Source organism: Clarias gariepinus, chromosome 8, assembly GCF_024256425.1.
Source record: "Clarias gariepinus isolate MV-2021 ecotype Netherlands chromosome 8, CGAR_prim_01v2, whole genome shotgun sequence".
NCBI classification, from domain to species: domain Eukaryota; kingdom Metazoa; phylum Chordata; class Actinopteri; order Siluriformes; family Clariidae; genus Clarias; species Clarias gariepinus.
Window position 1 is genome coordinate 17,451,608 of NC_071107.1, and position 24,652 is coordinate 17,476,259.

General features: G+C 36.9%; 1 protein-coding gene and 1 non-coding gene across 2 annotated transcripts; both read left to right on the forward strand.

Moving 5' to 3' along the window:
• The first annotated feature begins 1,748 nt into the window (after positions 1-1,748).
• On the forward strand, positions 1,749-5,274 carry rps24 (ribosomal protein S24). Its single transcript, XM_053503045.1, has 5 exons — positions 1,749-1,825; positions 2,496-2,561; positions 2,648-2,857; positions 3,003-3,116; positions 5,204-5,274. The coding sequence occupies exons 1-5, from the start codon at positions 1,823-1,825 to the stop codon at positions 5,204-5,206; spliced, it is 396 nt and encodes a 131-aa protein (XP_053359020.1). The 5' UTR covers positions 1,749-1,822; the 3' UTR covers positions 5,207-5,274.
• Positions 5,275-15,307: 10,033 nt separating this feature from the next.
• On the forward strand, positions 15,308-15,389 carry trnas-uga (transfer RNA serine (anticodon UGA)). The gene has a single exon. It is a non-coding gene; the product is annotated as a tRNA-Ser (tRNA).
• Positions 15,390-24,652: the final 9,263 nt, after the last annotated feature.

The following is a 24,652-nucleotide window of genomic DNA, read 5'->3' on the forward strand; positions in this document are numbered from 1 at the left end:
AAACCTAAAAAATAACAATAGACAACCATAGACAAAAAGCAACCAGTTTTCTTCTTGGGAACAACAAGCTGTGCTAGTATAAATCATTATTGTGGGCATTGGTGGCTCAGTGGTAGCACAGTGGTAGCTCAGGAGTACTGTAGGCTTCTGGCCTCTCTTGCACTCTAACGAGTCACATCCGATGTGATTGCAGGGCACCCTTAGTGAAAAAGTGACACCCTTAGTGCTCTAAAAGTCTGAAAATCCAAAATCTGCATAAAAGATTAGCGCATCATGACAGGAGGGGCATTAATAAAACCTTTGCTGCAATTAATATAAAAATCTGACAACTTTATCACATACAAAGTGTATTAAAATTTCTGTTTGTTTCAGGTGCTTCTAACATGAGTAATTCCTGAGATTTCTTAAAAGTAAAAAAAAATTGCTTATTAGTATCAACATACAGTATTCTAGTATTAGCTTCCTAACAAATATATGAAAATGTAAGAAACTAATTTTAATTTGTATTATGAAGTTGATGGTTGTAAAGCTAGACTATCTAGTCTAGGTTATCATGTAAGCACTGAGTAAATATATATATTTTTTTATGTTATCAGAATGAAAAGCAGCGGTGGCTCGACAGTTCAGACGCAGCTCTGCAAACTGCCATGGTTGGGCCCTTGCCCTTATCTCTAGTTGCTCTCCTCCAGGGGCACAATACTATATCTTAAATGAGAGGGTATAAAGCAAGTAGGGAAATGTTCTCTAAACCATAGGGCAAAACAAAATGTTATGCTTCCAGAAAATCATCTGGGAATTAGAAATCGATGTGTTTTAGGAACCATAAACAGTTGTTTTTGGAACATCCTGGGAATATGTTTAAATATCTGCATATATGAGACATATGGAATTACAATAAGCTTCAGTGCCATAAATACAAGTGGGATGGTGGCCTAGTGCTTTGCACTGTTGCCTTGCACCTCCAGAGTCTAGATTTCGGTTCCTCAGGGTTTGCATCCATTCATGGAGTTTGCGTGTTCTCCCCATGCTTGGTGGGCTTCCTCCGGAAACTCTGGCTTCCTCACACAGTCCAAAGACATGCTGATTAGGCTAACTGCCATTCGGAAATTGCCCTTAATGTGTGTGTGCCCTGTGATGGATTGGCACCCCGTCCAGGGTGTACCTCACCTCTTGCCATGTCCTGTGACAGGCTCCTGGCCGTTGTGACCCTATATACAGGGTATGAGGTAGATGAGTGAGTAAATGAGTTATATTAAAAAATGCTAATAGTATATGCTTTACTGAATTTTTATTTGAGACCAAAATATGAAATAGCCTTGGCTGAGTAACACTGATCTACAAGGGACATATAAAAATTTGTTAAACTAAAACTGTTGTAGTGATATGCAGAGGCAATCAAACTATTCGTTGCTAATGCTGAATTTAGCACTAGGAAAACTCATATCACAAGCAACGAGTGGGTTTTAGCCAGGCGTGCTTCAGTGTCGTTCTTGTTTAACAAAATATATTTTTTCTTGATTACAATACATGAAATCCTTTTTGAATCATGTAAAAACAACAATTAATTTCTAAAAATCAAATATAAATGTTAATAAAAAAATTAAACATGCATTTTAAATATTTTAAACGTAATTATATAAAATTACGTTTAAAATATTTAAAATGCATGTTTAACTTTTTTTAAGCGATTATTTTTCAGCTCGCCTACTTTTTACTGTCAGGCAATAACGCGGCCACCCAAACACCGATCCGCTCAGGCATATTGCCGGCCACCTACGGGTCCTCCTTCCTTTTTCTCGTTCCTGAGCGGCCCGACGTCAAGATGGTGAGTTTTCGTCAAAAAAATCCAGAACGTAATCTAAAAAAAATCCTCGCAATCATAAGCACCAAACTTATAAAATTAGTCTAATAAAATTCTCTATGTGCCTTGTGAGTGTTTTGAGGCCGTATTAAGATGAATGTCGGTGTGTAAGTTTATTTTCTTGTGTGTAGTAAGATCAGGTATGTGTTTAGCCTAACGCTGTTACTGAGCGCCTGAGCTCGTGCTCCTGGTACACTGGGGATGAGGAAGTAATTATTTTGGGAAATTGGTTTAAAATATGAAAACATAGATATGTTTAGTTTTTAACTATTGTAGTTGGTGTACGTTCGAACATGGAAAAGCTAGCTGTAGTTAGCATAATCCTAAGCTAGCTAGTCAGCCAAATGCTTTCTGCTACCTCGTTGGTCCTGTTCAAAACCCATAGCTAAAGGTAGCTAGATTTAATTATTAGAGTCCTGTAAATACAATGGCTCGACTGTTGGGAGTCAATTTGCTCATATTTTGTAGAAGTCTCATTTAGCAAGTGATGCTTGTGGTTTGATCTTTAACATTATGGTAAGAAATTCTAACCTGACACTAATTAGGGACTGAGTGTGGTTTTAAGTTTGTGCTAAAACAGGTGAACATACAAAATAAAAGTTAGGATAAAAGTTTATCCCCCCTTTTTTTTCAGAACGACAGTGTCACACTCAGGACTCGGAAGTTCATGACGAACCGCTTGCTTCAGAGGAAGCAAATGGTAAGTGTGCGATTAAATAGTCTCATGAATAAACTTGAATATACATGTCGTGCTGGTGTTTAAGTGACCCACTCTTTCATCTCCAGGTTCTCGATGTCCTGCACCCTGGAAAAGCAACAGTCCCCAAGACTGAAATCAGGGAGAAGCTTGCCAAAATGTACAAGACCACACCTGATGTGGTGTTTGTGTTCGGTTTTAAGACTCAATTCGGTGGTGGCAAGACAACAGGTTTTGCCATGGTCTACGATTCGCTGGACTACGCCAAGAAGAATGAGCCCAAATACAGACTGACCAGAGTGAGATGTTGCGCTTTTTTTTAATGCATTGTGAATTAGTTACTAAAAGTTTACTTTAAAAAAAAAAAAAAAAAAGTAAAACAGAAATTGTGTTAAGGATGTCCATTCATGTTTTTTTTTTTTCCCCCCTTCCTATCCATTTTAGCACGGTCTCTATGAGAAGAAAAAGACCTCCAGAAAACAGCGCAAGGAAAGAAAGAACAGAATGAAGAAAGTACGAGGCACCAAGAAAGCTTCCGTTGGTGCTGCTGGCAAGAAGGTAATGTTCTGATTGCATCTGTTTACAGGTTTCCAGTTCTGTCCATACCATAATTTAGTCTTTACTTTTTTTATGCTCACTTTTGCCATGTTTTAATGTCATCTTTCTTCTCACTTGTACATCTGGACTGTAGAAGGTAAATTTGTAACTAGACTAATTGCTGTGTAAGGTTTACTGGAGTGAGATCCCTTACCATCTTCCCTAATATCATAGAAGACTAAATGACGTGTGCATATTATTTTAGAGTCCTCATCCTTTAAGTCTCACTATCTGCCCTTATGAGTTTGAGTAGTAGTTTGTTCCATAATGAAATGTACTGTATTTACCCTTTATGCTAACTGTAATTTTTTTATTTACAAGATACTTTGAAGTTTTAGATTTTGATAAAGTCCGATCTCATGCAGGTATCAGCAAAAAACATAGTCTGTTTTTTAAAACAAAAATTTAATACAACAAAAGTTTAATTAATATCTTGTATCACACCATTCCACCTGTGTCTTCATTGATCAAGTTCAAGGCCCATCTGGAGGCTACAGACGTCTTGTTAGCTCTGTTACACTTGTAGTTTCGGTGTGACGCTAAAACGCAAACTTCAGATATCAAGTGTCTATTTGTTCGGCTGCATTTAAGGGGTAATTTGTACATTTCATCTTAATTTTAAAGGTACTGTTCTTGACTCTTGCACTAATATGTGATAAAATAGTAATGCAGAGGTGGACAAATTGTCACTGACAAGTGCAAACTCTGATGCTCAGTTCTGTGTGTTGGTCACTTGGTGGATTAATTGCTTAGTAGAAAGTATATAGGGAATCACCTGATAAGAGATCACGATGCTAGGTGCTGATTTGATTTTTATTCATATTATAGATTTTATAAAATTCATATTCTAAATTACTTTATACTTTGATATAAAGAAGTTTGTTTACAAGCTAAAGTTTTACATTTAACAAGTAATTCACTACTACCACATAGGATGCTGTTCTGTCTGCTAGTGTGTGAATAGTTTAGGAAATATCCTGTAGGATTATAGGGGATATTATATTACTAACTTAAATGCAAACATGTATATAAAGTAATTAAAACAAGCAAATCTGCAGCCAGTGTGGTGATGCATGAATTGGCGCACAAGAACCACTATTTAACTTAGTCGATTAACTAGGACTAAGTGCAGCACAGCACATGCTTATATGATGTGAATAAAGTGTTGCATTGGGAGGTCTTACAATTATGAAAACTAAATTGCAACTCACTTAACTGATGGGTCACTAGGAATATAAAGCAGAATCCTAGACGCATGTTGTACTTGTTATGGCTAGGCTACTGATTTGTCCACCACTGTAATGTTAATAAATCTGAGACATGACTGTATTAATAAAGGCATTGATGCCTTTCACAAGTTGCATAACCAGTTTGCAGAAGTGAACAATTATATTTATTAAGTTCATGATTTAACCTCTTATACTCCTTTAACATAAAGCTCCAGTAATACCATGGAAAACATTCCATTATGCTTTAAGATGTTACATTGATGCAATTGAATGTGTGATTGCGCATTTGTTCCTTGGGGTTTAGGAGGTTAAACAGTTTCAAATTAGTTTTGCACACGTTTATTAAAAAAGGATCTCTTTTTTTTTTTTTTTTTTAATGCCCTTTTTTATTTTTCTTCTCCTGGATGTTTTCAGAAATGAGGTGTCAGGAAAAGGTAGAGCGGAATCGGCATGGTGTGCTGATTGCAGTCCAGTGACTAATTAGTTAAAGTGCTGTGCATGTTAAACCTATAATACTGCCTCTAAAGAAAATCCCAGTACAAGACAGTTTTGTTTGTCTTGTATGTAGAATTCTAATTTCTGACCACATAAAACCAAATTGCTGATGACACTGTGAGCAGCATGACATTCAGTTAATTCTACATTTATCTCTACTAGCTGATGAACTGCATGTTCGCTGACGTGTGGATCAGATTCAAGTTTGGTCATTCCATTTTTTGCTATTTGTAGTAAACTGCCTGTGGTTGTATTTATAGTAAAATGCCATAATTTTTCTAATGTGTACCTTTTTTTTTTTTTTTTCCCCTCTTGTCCCAACAGTAAGACCTTCAGAGAAGATCATCATCCTGAATGTTCTTGTATATTGCGTGCAAATAAATTTCTAAAAGAAGGCTGGTCTTATGTGATTTATTTGTCTTTGATGTCAAATCAAATTCAAATTTTATTTGTCACATACATAGTACGATATGCAGTGAAATGCTTAGTAGGTAATGTCAGTAGGCAAATGTAGGTACTTTAATTGAACTAGGAATCATTACATTTAAAAGGGAAAAAAAAAAAAACGGATTTTCAGAGCAAGCATTATTAAATGAAGCGAAAGTGTTTCAAAGCAGTAACTTAAAATATTCTTGTCATGCCCTGCATCTTTGGCTGCTGGTCTACTTAACTCGCTCAACAGTTGTAATAAAATTTTGCTCTGCTATCAATTTCTCAGGTCATTTTTTTGGTAGCAAACATGAGGTGCTTACTTTTACAAAATACTCATCTCTTTAACGCTGTACATAACCATGCAAGAGGGACAGCAACAATTAAGCTGCTACTATTGTTATAAGCTAGTCATTTGGATGCTCAATACTCTAAACATCAACTTGAAGTTTGGTGTTTTAAAACCTAAAAGTCTCGTGTCACATGCTCAAGGGTTTTGATTGACACGTGCAGTCAGCTAATGCCAAAGCAGTCTTGCCACAAACTTTAAGTGTTTAAGGGGCATCAGACTCTTAACTGAAATAAGCAGTAACTTGCAGTGACCTCAGAATACTGTTTCTTTGTAGAATAAAGAGACCGTCACCAAACAATGGTGTCACTGGGTTCCTTTATACTGTATAATCGGGGACAAAAAGTGCACTTTTTTTTTTTTTTTTTTTTTTAAGTAGAAGTTTGATTTTATACATAGGTCTATATGCACCAGAAATTCTAAACGTTTTGTTCCAGGAATCATGGAAAATCTGAGATTGACAGCATAAAATTGAGAAGTTCAATATCAAGTGAACATGTTATTGATCACTTAAAACCTGGGCAGGATTTTTTTTTTTTTTTTTTTTTTTACAATTTCTCAAATGGCACCATTGAATAAGTCTGTCTTATCTTGCCGCTGTTACTCTTGGGTTTCCAGACCTAGGGTAGTCAGCAGTGGAACCCATTCTTTACAATCTGTATCTAATGGTATTCCTGACAACTACAAAACATCTTGTAACATCTGTTTTTGTTGAAGCATTCCAATGGCTGAAGTTAAATTTCAGGGCCCGTATTCACAAAGCTTCTTAAAATTCTTTCAGAGGGTCCTATTTTAGCCTAAAATGCCCTAGCTGGGAGTCTTAGACTAAAGGGATTTAGAAAACTTCTTAGAGTAACTTTAAGTAAGGAAAGTACAAAAACCTTTATCTTAGTGAGGGGGTGTCGTTGACCCCATTGCTAGGGATGATGCAGCAATTCAAGGACTGTAATTGGTTGATAAAAAAATAACCTCTGACCTCTGCAAAGGTCTTGAAATACACTCTTTGTGAAAATAGAATACATGATATCATAATGTTTGTATAGACTAAATATATTAAGGTTAATTAAAACAGCCAAATGGTGAAAATATGTCTACTTTAGAAGCAACCAATTTCCACACAGTAGTCACAGTTCTTACATTTATTTACCATACTGATTTTATTATTAGTGGTGCTTGCAAAGCATCTCTATTGTTATCTTGCAAACTTATTATTATAAAGTGTGTCGGCACACACTTATTACTCTTCTCCCCTAGAAATTATTGCGCAATCCATTTATTATATCCCTAAAACTTTGCAGCGTTTCTCGTCCCGAAGTTTCGAGACGACCCACACGTATGTTACACCGTTCCGTGTGGCTCGCTTGGGAATGGTGTGCTATGACATCGTCAGGCGGTGCTTCCAAAATCCCCAAAACACCTGCCCCAAGAGGTCCCATAGACTGCTGCTGTGACTGTGATGCATCGGAAGGCTCGACCACGCACTGGATGGTGTCCACGCACATTAGCAGTGACCCGACCGTCGCAGAGGCACACTTAAAATTTCTTCAAAAATTTTCGCTCTCTAGTTATTAAGTGTGCCGGCGCACACTTATTACTCTTCTCCCCTGGAAATCATTGCGCAATCCATTTATTATTAGGCAGTGCTCCCAAAATCTCCACCGGCCCCAAGAAGTCCCATAGACTTAACATTGAGGCCGGCCTCTGCTGTGACATCACTCCCGTGACTGTGATGCATCGGAAGGCTCGACCATGCACTGGATGGTGTCCACGCACATTAGCAGTGACCTGACCGTTGCAGAGGCACACTTAAAATTTCTTCCGAAATTTTTGCTCTCTAGTTCTTTTTCTTTATCTTCTTCTTCTTCCGTATGAAAGTTCTGCGCGTAACTAGTCCCGCACCGTTTGTCGTAGAACCATGAATGAGGTGTCAAATCGTGCAGCCTATTCGGAAATGGGGTGCTATGACTTTTCTAAGGGGTGGGTGGTTAATTGCCCCTGCACCGCCCTGAAAAGTCCCATTGACTTAACATTGAGGCCAATTTTAAAGGATTGTAGCATAGAGAGGAAATTTAGTAGAAACGTCAAATTTACCACATTTGAAGAGGTTTGCAGCCTGTGTCAGAAGATACCATGCACAAGGGTATAAGTTTTACCCCCGGGGCAAGAGAGGTCCCCAAATTTGCCCCATTGACTTGTAATGGGGATTTTTGGCGAATAACTAGTCCCGCACCATTCATCGTAGACCCATGAGTGAGGTCAAATTGTGCAGAATATTCGGGAAAAGTTTTTCTTTGACTTTTGGTAGGAATTCGTCGCACGGTTCTCCCAAAATTCCTAAGAAACTATCCCATTTTTCCCCATTGGGAAGTGGCCCGAGAAAGGGTCACAACCCAAGCCAATTTGAAGGCCTACCGCTCGGCCATAGTTTGTCGTAGATACATCATTCAAACTTTAAATGGGTCACATGACTTTTAGGGATTAGATCCATGTCTTAATATTTTTTACGGTTGTTTCACAACAGCAGTTTAAGTTTTATGAAAATTTAGATTTTTCATGAAATGTTCGTGCCAATTTCAACTGCCATAAAAAACAGTGTGGAGAATAATTTGAAAAAAAGGTCTTTCTCCTTCTTTGCTGCCCAAACCTTTTTCCCTACAACGTAGGTATTGTTGGTATTGTAGCTACTGTTGTCTTCTTTCATGCAGTGTCTTCCTCATTGAAATCATAGACGCCCATTCTAAAACTTTCCGGCTCAAATTTAAAATCAGAGGGTGTCTTTACACTGTCACTACGTCAGTATAATACATTCTACAGACATGAGAAATTAATATGTCATAGTCTAGATGTTCCTGCCACTCAAAAAAAGAATTTTTGCGATCGGACCTTTTGTTTGAGACCTTAATTCCTGTTTGCCGTTCTCTGTGTCTGTCCCAGAGGAGTATGCATAATAGCCACACTCATTAGAACTCCCCCCACAACACAATCCCTCCCCGCCCCTCCACCGACAGGAGTTTTGCAACGGCGAGCACCACTCACATTTTCTTCAGGAAATGTACCTCTCTAGTTACTTTTATTTTACCATTTCAGATTGATGGGAGCAACATGGCTGACCTTTTACCAATTTACTTGATTGCATGTTTTAAGTTGTACTTTTGAAGATTATGTAGCGAACAATCCAAGAGAGATGTAAGGAAGTAAAAAAAAGAAAACCAAATTGGACAGAAAAGCAATGTTTTCTTTTATGTTCAGTATTTGGAGAATATTTCTTCTTTCCACCATTTTGTCCTCTCCTATAGAAACTCTTAAGCCTCTTAAAAGTCCTCCTCTCTACTCTTAACAAGTTTTACCTTAGGAGCTGTTTTTAGGGCTAAGATGTTTTGTGAATTATTTTTATCTTAACTAAGATTTAATCCTAAATTTAAGGGAAAATTCTAAGAAAATGTCATAATTCTAAGAATTTTCTTAGAATTTCCTCACTAGGAGCAACTTTTAGGCTTAAGAAGCTTTGTGAATACGGGCCCAGATTTTCAGGTTCCAAAGTTTTCCTGATCTCTTTGGTTGATGTTTGTGTGTTGCCATTCAAGTGATCCATTGGCCCTATATAAATAAAAATGTTCAGTTCCTAACCTTCTGATAATGATTTGGTTTTATTGGGCCTTTTTTTATAGGAACGTTTTAAAATTACTGAATAATATTTTTATACTATTTTAAATAATTTTCGTTTTTTTAGGGCCCAAGCACTATGACATCAGCCATACAGTATGTTGTCATAGTGTGTGAAGGGCCCTCTTGTTTTCCTAAGGATTATTTAGGGCCCAAGCACTATAACATTAGCCCTATTATGAAGGGCCCTCAAAACCTGGTACAAATTTAGAGCTCATTGAACAACTTTCGCATTGCATGTCATAGGCTTAAAAGGTAGACAGTTATTTTGGCTTGTTTGCAAAAAATGCACCCTCTGGAATTTTATACAATCCTTAAATGGCTCAGCCATGATGATGGCTAAAACTTATGCTAAGTGATTAATAATGTTCTGTGTGGCAATATATTGAGTGACATATTGTGATATCACATTGAGTGACATCACAGTGTGATGCTTTTTTCCTAGCATTTATGGCTTTTTAGAGATCAAAACATAAAAGTCCCCCCTTTTCTAAAATTATGTCATAATGGTATTGGTATGTCTGGTATTAATTGCATGCAAAGACCAGTGTACCCACTGTTTTTCTAGAGCACCGGCATGGCAATGGTGCAGGGTGCTTGGGCCTGCTTATCGTTGCTTGCAACTATATTTACACATAATGTTTCAGAGAATGTTCCTGAACTGAAACACAGTGCCAGGTTAGTTAGTGTTTGATTACGTAAACTTGACATTCTGATTAACCACAAATTAATATCAGTTTTTTTAGCTATTTTTCTTGATTAATTCTTGGTTTTGTTGTTAGAGACTTCTGAACCCATGATCTTCAAAGATCTTGGGAGGTGTGAACAGGATCTCATTGTTGACAGTTGTACAGAATTACAAAAAATATCCAAAAAAATAAATACATCATGGAACAAAACACATTACCAACAATGGGACACGAAGGAAACATACAGTATCAGGGAGGCTGGCAAGAGACCCTTAGCATCATAATTGGAGCTGCAGAAACATTTTGGAAGTAGGGTGTGCTGTGGTCTGATAAACCCAAAGGAGAACATTTTGATCGTAATCTGTTGGGGCTTATAAGCATCATATCTACTGTAAAGCATGGTGGTGGCAGCATCGTCGTTTAGTGCTGCTTTTCTATCTAGTAAAAAAAAAGTATGCTAAGTATACTAAATCCTAGCATGCCAAAGCATACTTAAATGTACTTGCAGCCAGACTAATGACTAGTATACTTGAAGTTTGCTATTTTGAAACAACTAATTTTGTGCTAAGTGTATTTAAGTTGTAATTAAATTGTACAAAAGTACAATTTGAAGTGTATTAAGTATACTTTTGTGTGCTAAAGTGGAACAACTTTAAGTATACTTAGTACACTTAAAGTATATGCCTGTGTGTGTACTAACGCACATACCTGACAGTAATTAATACAATTTAAGTATATATTTAATATATTATAAGTACATTACAGCTATTTTTACTGTGTTACAAATACATGATTAATATACTATGAGTATATATTTTTATTACAGCAGTAGCTGTTCTGGTCAATTACAAATACTAAAAAAGTACACTTTGTGGATAATACAATTATACTTTATTGTATCATACAGTACATAAAACCTTCTATATTACAGTATTGCAAAAGTATTACCAGTGCACTAAAGGTGTTTAGGATAATTTACAAATGCTGAATGTATTTTCTACACTATAACATGTTTTTGAAACGCATTACATTAGTACAGTAATTATGAGGGAGATTTTATTCATAAGTTCAACAGATTTAATTTGCACAAGGTTACAAAAATTGTCCTATAGTTTATTTGTATTTAACAAACACACAAACTAAAATTTAAACTGTAGTTTGAACACAGACAGACATTAGTATTAGAGTATACAGGTACAGTATTAGTTTAAACCTGATGTGTTGATTCTAGCTACACAGAGACTGAAAACAGGCCGAGAGCTACGGAGCATTATATCACAAGCAAAGTAAGCTAAAGTGAGATTTAGCAACAACACATTAGACAATACATTCCATAGTTTAAAGTATGTACTTAATTACAAATTACTTAATTATAAATTTACCTTATGCTGATGAAAATAAAATAATAACGATACGAACTAACGCACGCGATGTTGCAGCTTCCAGCCGTTAATTCAAACTAGAAGTGGAGGACTGGGGAGCCAATCAGAGAGCGGACTTTCTGAATCTGCCCGCCGAATACTAGTCTATGGTTGGCTGGAATAGATACAAAGATATCACACTGCTGCAGTGTGTCACTTTATTCTGTGAGCGCACAGAAGAGTGAGAGAGTGCAAACATAAATTATCTTGAACAGCTTATCTTCAGCGCACAAAAACGAGTTTAACATCGCGCGCGCGAGAGAGAGAGATTTAGCGTGCAGAAATGAGTCTAAAAGCACGAGAGAGTAGTGCACTAAATATAAGAACATTTAAATTTAACTGATAATATACAGAGACTACCGAATATTAAAAATTGTCTTCTAATGTATACTTTCTGTACGTTTGTACAATTATTATTTCGAGCATATTTAAAAAAATATATATATACCAAAAATACATTAAAAAAACAAGTTTAAATAAGTATACTTTGGAAATTAGACCAACCTTTCACTTAAAGTATATTTTCCAATAATATATTTTTGAAAAGTGTACTATAATACAATTATTTTTAAGTATATAAAAAAATTAATTCCAAAATTTGGTAAAAGCATGATGTTAGTATACTTTTTATGTATTGACTGATGGTACAATTTTTTGTTAGTATATTTGCAATGTACTATCGAGAAATTTCAATATATTTGTAATACACTAAAGTGTATTTTTTTTCACTGGGGTAGTTGAGGAGCTATATCACTGCTGCAGTTTGTTTTATAACAATGAACACACAAGTTTAAACACAGAAATTATCTTGAATGTGCAAAAGTGATTTTCATTGTATTCTAATGTGTACTTTCTGTACATTTGTACAATGATTATTTTGAGCATATTTAAAAAAATATATACCAAAAATACATTGAAAAACAAGTTTAAATAAGTATACTTTGGAAATTAAACAAAACCCTTACTTAAAGTATATTTTCCAATAATTTATTTTCGGAAAGTGTACTATAATACAATTATTTTGAAGTATATTTAAAGTAAAATTCCAAAATTTGTTAAAAACATGATGTTAGTATACTTTTTATATATTAACTGATGGTACAATTTTTTGTTAGTATATTTGCAATATACTATCGAGGATTTCAATATATTTGTTTTTTTTTCACTGGGGCTCCCTCAAGGACTGTTGCCCTATTCAAGGTAGACAATCTTCATCATTATTTGTCACATGTCCCTGGAGCAGATTTAAGGGTCTTAGTGTGGTGGATTAGAGCAAAATGTTTGTAAGCACACCTGTGCAACCAGGTTACCACATCACAAAACCTGCAATTTCAACAAGGGTGTGTAGACTTTTTATATCTAGTGAACAATTAATCTCCAAGTGTGTGATTTCAAGACAGATCATATTGCTTCATTGGACTTCTGTACTTGTTTCTCTTTCACTACAAAGTATACTGTAAATAATTATGAGAGAAAGCTGAAGGATTTCAGCATGCATGCTTTTATTGCATCGGTAGTGCACATGCTTACAGTGAGGCTGAGATAATCCTACTGCTGCTTTTTGTATCGTTTTGAAGAGCTTAAAAATTGGCAGTGCATTTTAGGAGATCTTGTTAGAGAAATGCCACTGGGGCACACGGTCTTGCGCAAAACCGTGTCTTTAGGGTTTCACCGTAACCACAGAAACCCAGAGCTCCCTATGTGCACATATCTCAGTTCAAACCCACTGATTTATGAGTCACAAAAACACTCGGAACATGCAGGGAAATCTGAAGATTTCATGCCTTTCTGTCTTCTTGCCTCAGGGCACTATGCTTCACTGAGGAATATTCTATTGTCAGCACAGGTGTAGAGTGAAAACTGAGGGATGCAACGTGCTTTAGAAATGAAGCAGTGTTTAATGGGTGGTCTGTTTTTCGTAAACGATCAGATGAGCAGATTCCTGTCCTAATCTAATGTATCATGCTTACTTGCCTTTAATTTGAAAAATTAACTGTGAACAGCACAGTTATTGGTTGCAAGTAATTAAAATAATAAAAGCATTTAAGTGAATGTTGATTGATTACTCAGGCTAAATGTACTCAGGCTGTCTTGGCCTCTTACTGAACAGAAATGTCATGTTGCTCAAACTGGATGAAAGACTGTGGATGATTATAGCGCAGTGTGTTAATGTAGCTCAGATCCACATTATAGACAGTATGTGAAGGATCTGGTCAGCATTCTCTGAAGAGCATTTCATTAGCTTGCCTTTAAACAGCAATTAAATATGCACATAATCAAAGTGGATAACAGCAATGCTTCCTCCAGGATCCCTGAGGTTAGGTTTGCATTATGTTATTTTACATTATTTATTTGCTTGGCAGATGTCCTTACCCAGGGCAGTGCTCAGTAATCATATTTTTGAGCTGATTATAGCTCTGTTTATAAGGCCACATGGAAACAGACCTTAGTATGAGGTGAACGACTACTGTGCCAATGTTCATCTTAATTTGTTCTCTGAAGTGAGTCTCTACATCAAAAAAGATGTTTTACCACCACTTTTACCTTGCTCTGGTGAAGTCCACATTGGATATTTTCATCTTAATCAGTGTCTTTGTTTCTTCGTTTTATGCTTAACATGAGCTTATGTTAACAAGTCAAGACTTAAGCTTGCTAATTAGCCAGCAAAGTAGGCTAAAGAAAGAAGGTAGTAAGAATCTGTCATGTAGAAATGCAGTAATTGGCTATGTAAAATCCATTTTGCTCCAGTTTGAAATAAGAAATCCAGTGGAACTTTGCATCATGTATGCAAATTAGTATTCACCAGCCTTACCCTTTAGCACATTTTGCTGCACTACAGCATGGAACTGAAATGGACTTAATTAGGATTGTATATCATAAATCTACACAAAATAACATTTATCAGTGTGTGTGTGTACAGTATTTGTATCTGGGGTCAATATAGTTAAAAATCATAAAGGTTGCAATTGCATAAGTATTTTCTTGTATTTCTCTAAATACCCCAAACTGTCTCTCTTCTCCAGAAGACCTTGACTAACTTGACTTGACTTGAGCAATTTCCCTCTGGGATTAATAAAGTTATTTGAATCTTGAAAAAATCTTGAATCTTGACTATTAATTAAACTTTTTGTTTAAATAAATTTGTCTCTCTCATAAATTTTCCATACAGGATGCCTGAAGCCTATCTCATGGAGCTAGAGGCACATCCTGGACAGGGTGTCAGTTCATTCACCAACACACACACACACTACAGGCAATAACGTGTGAAGGAAAGCACAGGGAGAACGTGCAAAGTCCACACACACAAACCTGAAGACGGACCTCAAACCCTCAACCCTGGAGGTGCACAGCCACAGTGCTAACCACCATGCTGCCCCTTTGTGTCATAGTAAAATATTTTGCACCTTAAAATGTTAGACATGTTGTATAATTCATTCATTCATCTTAAGTAACCAGGTTGAGGTTTTGTGCAGATTTGAGCCTCTCCAGGGAAAACTGGGCACAAAGTGGAAATGCACCCATTATATGGGATGCCAGTCTGTTGTAGAGCACCATGTATACACATTAACAGATGCATTCAGTGTGAGGTGCAATTGAGAATAGGCCATTCTCCTACTGTCATGCTGTTTGGAGATGCTGGGGAAACCAGAGAACAAACCGGGAAATAGTGAGTAGCCTGTGATTGGATCAAATCTGGACCCCTGGAGCTGTTGGTAAAAAAGCCTGTCATCATGTTGACAATTTCAATTGCAAATTACAAGTGTAGAAAAGATCTGAGTATGGCAAAGTTTATTTAAGGCACTGTGTGTTTTATATAAAATAATTTTATTATTAATATTAACTTTTACAACTAAATGCTTTTGCTCACAGCTAGGCAGCTGTGATGGCCGAGTGGTTAAGACGTTGGACTTGAAATCCAATGGGGTTTCCCTGTGCAAGTTTGAACCCTGCTCACAGCGAGTAGAGGAATTTTTAGGGCAGTGGCAGCTAAAAAAAAAAAAAGCCTCTTAGTAACTGTAAGGGTGAAGGTTCAAGCAAATGTACTGCCAAATCGCCACTGTTGACCCCTTGAGCAAGGCACTTAACCCTGTTTGCTGAAGGAGCACTGTATCCTGCCTGACTCCAACTTCCTAAGTGGCATATTCGAAAAAATAATTTCACTGTGCTTTAAAGTGTATGTGACAAATAGTTGAATCTACAGGGTGGATTAAAAGTACTGTAACTATGCGTTAAAAATGGTTTCTAAATGTTTCTAATACTAATTTATTGAAACAAATTGTACATGCACTTTATTGCACACGGAAATGAAAGTTAAATTTCAACATTAGCATCCACAAAGAACCTCCTGAGATCTTCTTGAATCCTCCAAGTGCTCCAGTATTTGTCCTGTACGTCTCCTCCTTAGGATAGTGCCACAGGTAAAAATCAAATTTAATAAGATTTGGACTTCACAAGGTCTGTGTCGTCCCAGCCAACAGAAAATGCTGGTCTAACCACGCACGCACAGTAAGAGCAAAATGGGCAGAGACCATGTTTTCATCATGCATCCAGTGATACTACAAGTCCTATAGCCATTAATTATTGCCTAGATAATTTTCACACACCTTGTATTCCTTTGACTTTTGTTCTAAAGTCAATTTTATCAGGCTGCAACACATTTGAGGCAACTTCTGCTTCTTAATTTAACACTCACTTTTGAATTGATCCATTGTCAATCCAAGAACCCTAATGTACTAAATATAAGCAAATTAAGTATGTTAACAATCTTAATACACCCCAGTCACTATGACTGTGTCAGTGAGTGCTTGTTAAAACAGTACTGAAACAAGGCCAGGCGGTGATGTAGTGTAGTAGCATGTGAGTTTGTGTATGTGTGTGTGCCCTGCGATGGATTGGCACCATGTCCAGGGTGTACACCGCCTTGTGCCCTAAGCCTCCTGGGATAGTCTCCAGGTCCCCACGACCCTGAATACAGGATAAAGCGGTATAGATGAGTGAGTGAGTGAATGAGTGAGTGAGTGAAACAGGGCCAGGATGTGTGAAAGTGTCTTTCCACTTCACTTATAAAATCTGCCACTTGGGGGCTCCTTCTGCCTTGGTTTTGTGGCCTGACTTGTAGTAATAATCAGTCACACACACACTGCACACAAAACTACATTCCCCGTGGCGGAGCTGATTCAGTATTCCACTGGCTGATTTATGCAGAACAATTCTCCACAGGAATGGCTGGAGCCCAGGCTGTAAAAGGGGGGAAAATGTCTCAGAACAAAAAGACTGTGGTAAAAAATAATTATCTCTGGTGTCACTATAGCAGCAGTCTTTGAGGCTGGTGTCAATAAAATATTGAACAGTAGCACAAGCATGCTGAATTTGATGCGAGAAGGGCTGCCGGTGGGGTCGCATCAAGCCGCAGGAGATCGCGTGGAATTTTCCGGAAAAACGGGCTGAATGCAGAGCGCGCGCGCTCACACACACACATACACACACCTCTAGCTGCAGTCATTTGACATGTCAAAACACGGACTGCTCCCTGTCTGCGACCCGCTCTCTGCTAGCTCTGATTTTCAAATAAGCCGAGTGTCTGAATGATGTATTTCCTAAATATCACATTAAGACATTTCACTCTATTTTAATCAGTATGACATGTTTTCTCCTGGTTTTCTTTCTGTATGTGCCTATGACCAGAGGAATTTTATTAACGTGGTTTTAAACATTGAAGACATTTATAGACCTGTTCCTGATATTGCTGTTTGTACGAAGCTGCATGTTTACGAAGTTTAATCTGTTATTAAATTATATTAATTAATGCACTGTTATTGGTATATCTATTACTGGTAGGTAGGATACAGTGCTACAAACAAGAGTGTGGGTTCAAATCTCAAGAGAGTCACTATCGGGCTTTTACACAAGTTCACTTACACTCAATAGCTTGATTTGCTAAGATTCAGTTCTGTTTCACTTATATGTGTCCAACACAGTGGCTTAGTGGTTAGCACTCTGCTTAGCAGAGCTTCAGGGTCAAGGGTAAGATTCCGTAAGTGTATACTGTATATGTATTTGATTGTTGTCCTTGGTGGGTTTCCTGCAGATACTCCAGTTTCCTCCCACAATCCAAACATATGCTGATTAGGCTAACTGGCATTTTTAAATAGCTTGTAGTGTAAAAGATTGTGGAAATGTGTTTGTTTGTATGTCCGATAATGGACTGAGTGTACCCTGTCTTGTGCCCTGAGTTCTCTTGGATCCAGGTCTCACTGATGGGGTATAGTAGGTGAGTGAGTGAGCGAGTTATTAGTTTGCATTTTTTTCTGTATAAAATAAAAGCATATGACAAACATCTAAGTATAAATATAGGATGTTTGTTTCCTATAACTAATAACTGGCAGCACGGTTGCAGAGTAGTTAGCACCATCGCCTTACACCTCCATTGTCTGGGTTCGATTACCACCTTGGGATCTGTGTACATGGAGTTTGCATGTTCTCCCAGTGCTTGATTGGTTTCCTCCAGGTGCTCTGGTTTCCTCACACAGTACAAAGATATTTAGTTATATAATTACATTAGATGTAGTCTAATTGGCGCTCCCAGATTGCCCATAGTGTGTGAATGTTGAGCAGAGGTCCTACCATGGTCGTAAAAATTGGAATAAATACAATGGTCACCATTGGCCTGTACGGTGCCTAGATGGTCTAAAGATTCCTAGATGGATGGATGAGTAGCTAATGACTGCAACATGCAAATGCACTTTGATCTGGGTATTCAATTATCTTTGTATTCCAAATAAGGCTGACAAGACTATCAACGACATGCGTCAAATTTGACCATATATGAATAATGTGGGCTCAGTCGGTGCATTGATATATATATATATATATATATATATATATATATATATATATATATATATATATATATAGTAACAGCTCTATGGTCCTTGATTTGACCCTGAGCTTTGACAGTATGTGTGGATGGTTCTATATGTCCTCTCTGTGTCTATGTTGTTTTCCCCTTACCTATGCAAAAAACATAGTTGCATATGCTAGGCTACATTGGCCTATATGTGAATGAATATGTGAATATGTGTACAAGGTGCCTTGTGATGGATTGACATGCCATGGAAACGATTTTGCCTTACTGCATTAAACATTTTATTGTGATTATAATTAAAATAAACTGGAACAATGACTTCATTGTTTTACACAGACAGATTACTACTGATGTTATTATGCTCTCTTTTAATATGAAAATCTATTTGATTATCATCTGAGACAAGTACTTATTTTAAACTTTAAGTTTAAGATTTAGGACTTAAGATTTAAGTTTTTCGGATTACTAAATTTATATGTATATGTGATTAAGTATTTTGATTGTGTTTGACTTAAATGATTATCATTTAAGATACATTAAAACTTTCAAAGGTACATTTTGACTTATTTCCATTAGCAGCTAAATAATCCTAAGTGGCGCTCTTATCTGCAATATCTGGATATTTCTTTAAGGAACTCAATACAAGTCTCTAGAAGCTAAACTTTTTTGTTCGTGTGAACATTCAAGGTGAATTGTTAAGCAAAAAAGTGGTGCCCAACCAGGTGCCATTAGATAATTTGTTCATTTATTAAAACTATTTTGGTGGGTTAAAATGGTACAAATCAAGCATATTAGCTAAAAAGCAGGATAAGCTTGTTACATTCCTAGTTAGCAACCCAATATTAATGACATGATAGTTAGTTAATACAGTAGCTGAGATGAATCGGGACCTGAAAAGACTGCCCTCTTTGCAGCAATTATCCCTCTTAATCAGCTGATACCCAACGCAAACACACTGTTATTCAAAAACAAAATCCCCACAATCTCCTGCTTTGCTTTTTGCCACCAGGAGGTGCAACTACCATCCAATTAACGTTACAATTTAGGGGTTTAGATGCAGACTAAAGCCATTCTTGATCCTATGATGTAACTTCACAACATACATAATGTTTCTGGGATTGGCTCCAAATCCATAATGACCAAGACCAGGATAATGTGGTTACTCAAGATAGATGGATAGTGTGGTTACTCAAGATAGACGGATAGATAAATGACCACCTCTTTTTCTGTTCACAGCTTTCTATGTACTTTTTAATACATTTGTAATAGTGTCACAATGTATATGCTATTACTGTACTAGAGTACAGTTGAAATCTACACACACACTACCATACATTGAAAATCACAACTACATTGAAATCAAATAACTGGTTAAACTACTGTATAAGATGTCAGCTTTAATACATACCTGTGTATGTCTTGGGTGAAACACATAGGTATTATATCAATATTTTAAGTATAGCCCCAAGTTTCAGGGGCCTATAATTAATTAGAGTGTTGATTGCTCTGTTGGTCCCTGGCCAGCACAGTGTCACTGAATTAAAAGAAAATCTCTAGAGTGAGGCATTTTCACCTGAAGTATTTTAGTGGTGTCTCTTGACATCATGATTGTAGAAGTCTGAAATCCAAGAAATCTAGCATAACTAGGTCAAAATTAACCATTTGGTATTTCATAAGTAGAAATATATTAGTACATACACAGGTTATCTATTTAAGATGTATAATTATGGGATAAACTAATACATTGGTCTTTAGCAAAGATAACATAATTAAATGATTAATTATTAAACTTGCAACAAATGTAAAGCTAATGAGAATCATTCCTAAACATCTTCTTATTGCAAGTTTCTTTTTATATAACATTTTGTCTTTCAGCATATAGTACAGTAGTATACACTTAGCCCTGTTTGTGTATACTATTATACAGATAACATCTGCATTAGTACAATAGTTACACTGCAATCTCTTTCAGATCACTTACAACAGGTCTACAGTCTTCTCCTGTCATTCTCAATCTAAACAATAAGACAGCATATTCAATATCACAGAAAGTTCCCCCTGGTATGTATTGTAATAACATCATCTTTAGTGCTTCACATTTTGTTGTCCATATACAGTACATCATATATTTCATGGAGTCAGCTTTACCTTGAAGATCAAAATACTATGTTTTATAAAAGAATCTATTTTTCAAGTATAAAGCATGCTGCTTAGCAGCTTAAATGACTAGAGGAACATTTGAATCTGGGTGGTTGCAGCATAGAAGAATGAGCAACAATAGAGTGAGAGAACATAGTGCTTTGCTTTGCTGCTTTGCCTGTGTGGCAATGGGAAAGATGACATAAATGGGGCTTTCAACTCAGGGACTGGTAACAGATGGCATTGGAAAATGAGGCTCTTCTCAACAGCATTGACGCTGGCTCCCAGGGGCTCTCTCTCTCTCTCTCTCTCTCTCTCTCTCTCTCTCTCTCTCTCAGCCTATCCCTCCCTCTCTTTCTCTCTCTCTCTCTCTCTCTCTCTCTCTCTCTCTCTCCCCACTCACAAACGCATGGAAGAACAGCGAGTGAGCTCACCGAACCACTGCCACATTAAGTTGCTGCATCGCTGCCCAGGGAGAGAAAAGGAAAAACAAGGAAAGATGGAACAGAACGTAGGATAGGGTGGGTGTTTATTATGCAAGACTGGAGAGGTTCGGCCGGCCAGTTCTGTCATCTGGACCGAGGTGGCCATCCTGGCCCTTCCAGACGCAGTAAGCAGATGGCGGGGCCGCTTCAGCTCTTCTCTAGGGGCAGCTGCAGATAAAAGACGGAGACAGAGTGGAGAGTTTGCCTCTGTATCCTCCTTATAGACTGAAGTCAGAGAGAGTACGTCAGTGTACGTAGTTTGAACTGTGTGTGTTGGTATTTCTCCATACAGAGCACTGAGATGATATGTTCAATATGACTCTGCTGCATTACTCAGAGATTTAGGGCAGCTACACATTATGAACACAAGGCTGAGCTTGTCTTTGCATCCCTTACAGCGGAGCATAAGGCACAGCAAGCACTACTACCTCATGCCAAAGCAAACACTATCCTATAAATGAGTTACCTGTGATGGTTGCAACCACAGCTGGAGTCAACGTTAAAAACGATCTGCTCTCGTAGGCACACTGTTTGTGTTTATAAGGAGGCTTTAACAGCAATTGTTCTTTTCGTTTTTTAATGATTGTTATAGAAATCTCATGAAACACCAGATATTGCAATTTACTGATAATTGCAGCCACTAATTGCTAAATATACTTACTGTCTCTAATAAGACAGTGACACAAGTATGTTAATTTTAGGATACATTTAAAGACACGTGGATTCCCAGGCCAGCTCAATACATTTTGCTGAAGGGCCCAATAATATCAGTTCTGCAGCAGTAATCACCATCCAGTCGTGTTGGTACTGCCAATGTGCTTTGTGCCGGTTGCTAGGTGCTAATATGTAAAATGTGCAGGCTTTTAAAAGCCCCCAGGATCTGGCGAATGATTTGCAGAGGCCATGCAGGGCTGGTAGAATTCTAATCATGCACACTGTATCCCGAGCCTGGCTCAGGCTGTGATTTGCCCAGACAAAAACTGCAGAGTGCATAATGAAAACAAGCTGAGTCTCCTCCACTCGCTCCACAATGCTCATGCCACATCACTCACGCTGAGTGCTACCATGCTAGATTTACATAAAGGCTTAGCCTTCTGCCATCCACATATGCTCTTAGATTATTTATTTCCTTAAGATTTACTTTCCGCTAAGTCTTCAATCCACTTAATTTGGTAGTGATTTACCGTTTACTCAGAGGGTTGTCATGAGTAGATGATTTCTCTATGCATGCCTCATTTCTGGTTTTAATAGAAAATCGCTCTCGTCTCTGTCCTGTCTTGGTGTAATATCTCTGTGTCAGGGTGTTGCCGAACACTAAGAATAAGATTGCAGCATGCAGTGGGGTAGAGGATCCTCCTATATGTGTCCTCATTATTTTCATGGAAGAAAATAGTGGTTTGACTTGGCGATCATAGTTTGTGTTGGCAAACACAAGGTCTAACGGCGGCCAGTGTGACTATAATAGGAGAAAATGAAAATCAGCTATGATGATCAGGTGTCCAAGAAACACTGTCATGTGGTTTACTCAGTAATAGAATGTACATTATAATAATTTAAAACTTCATATGTATAAATTATATATGTATAATTAAATACGGAGACTTTTTGAACAGGCATAACTTGCAGCCAGATCAACTACATAAGTCCTTGCTGCAGTAAGTCCTTGAATACGTTCTTAGCTCTTATCCTACTGAAGCCATTATCATAGACCATGGGCTCAGTGATCTGTTACCTTCCTGCTGCAGATTATCACTCAGCTAATCAAAGGCTGAAGATTGACTGAAAATGATTCAATCAGCACTCTGGAATAATCCAGCTTGTTCCCCCTACAAATCATTTATACAATGTGCTAAAGTCTACTGTATGAAGCTTTCTAATGCTTTTCTAAAAGCTTTTTCACACAAAGATGCTGCAAAATCCTTAATGCTGATCTCTTCAAATATCTCCCAGCTCTATGATACTTTTTTTTCCTTTTCAATCTGAAATGCATGTATGGGAAAATCTAAAAAAAATAATAAAAAAAACAGGAAAAAAAATCCTACAGGATTATATAATGTATAATCCCATATTATTTCTGTGTATTGTAATAAGGCAAATACTGACTTTCTGGATTAAAATAGATATTGTTGTTTTTGAATGATTAACTATGAACACGATAAAATATGAATAATCTAATTAGTGTCTGAACAAAGCCCAATTCATTAAATGTGTAGGTAGAAAAGATTCTGAATTGGCTTTCAGATCCAATTACCTGTTCCGTGTTTAATACCATGTTTAATTTATAAGAGGGGGTTGTTCGTTTATTATGCAGTAAACATTTTCACAGGGAAATCTCGTTTAACATGGCAGGGGAGTGGCGAGCATCAATTCTGTGTATGATATATATGTGCTCCTGTACATAAAGTAATGGATGTTTTCCTCCGCTAATATTGTATTAGCAGCTGCAATACAACTGTAAAAGGTGCCATTATTTCCAATGTGTCATAAATCATTTTCTCATTAATGATTTATTGCCAAAGAACATGATGCATCCTGCAAATTGGCAACCTCTGATACAACCACTCCCAGTTGATCTAGGAGCTAATCAAGTAAATCAACACCAGGGGGAGCCAAATAAGGTATTTTTAAAAGGGTAAATCTTTGCAGCATCCATTTTATTTAGTGTGATAAATAACATGACAAACCACATCCAGGCATGAATAACAATTATGGTGCTTACTTATGGTATTAGAGTGATATATATTTTAGCAGAGGTTACGTGTAAACACGAACATAACAATTTACATGCAAATATAGGTTGTGGCAAAAAATAAAGAAATCAGAGACTCAGTTTGCCAAATGTGAAAAGAATTACAGAGTAAAGAAGTCATTTAAGTGTTGCACACAATTCCTTTTTTCTCTCTCTCTCTCTCTAGTAAATGTATATGTATTTGGACTGTTAGGCAGGTGTCATTACTGCACTTCATTTGCAAGGTAAGTGACTATGGGATGTGACAGTGGTGGAATTAGTAATGTGCTCCCGCTGTCATTTTTATCAACACAGCCTGCAGGGAGGATGTGATTAAATGGATATTCCTCCTTCTGCATTAATACCCTCTGCCCCACTTTCAATTCCATTTACTTACTGGAGCAAAGAGCAGCGAATTTTACTATTGATTGCAAGAGAGTGTCACTCCTTCCTTGATGTCTAGGTCCTGAAGATGGCATACATATAAAAGCATAAAAATGTGTATAAGGTTCATGATTATGTTTTCCGTTTTATAGAATTTTTAAGTAGGAAAAAACAAACATGAGCTCAATTTTTAAATAGATCATCTTCTAATGCTGTGTACTGAAAAGATCTTGCAAACAGTATTCAATACAATGCTATAATGTACAGTACATCTGGGTAAAATAATGTTTACACTGATGTTTCTTTATTATGTAGCACCAAAAAAGATTTTCTAGCACAGATGCAGGTCATAAACCTAAGTTTAAATCCTAAGAATCAGATTTGACAATATGCTGCAAGAAAATCAATGCTCATTGACCTTACTGCTGCCTTCCTGCTATTGTGACTGACCGTTACAGAATGAATATTGTATAGAAATATTTATATATACAAATATATATATAACTATATTAAAATATATATATAACTATAACTATATATATATATATATATATATATATATATATATATATATATATATATATATATATAAATGATGGATGAGGTCAACCACTTTATGTC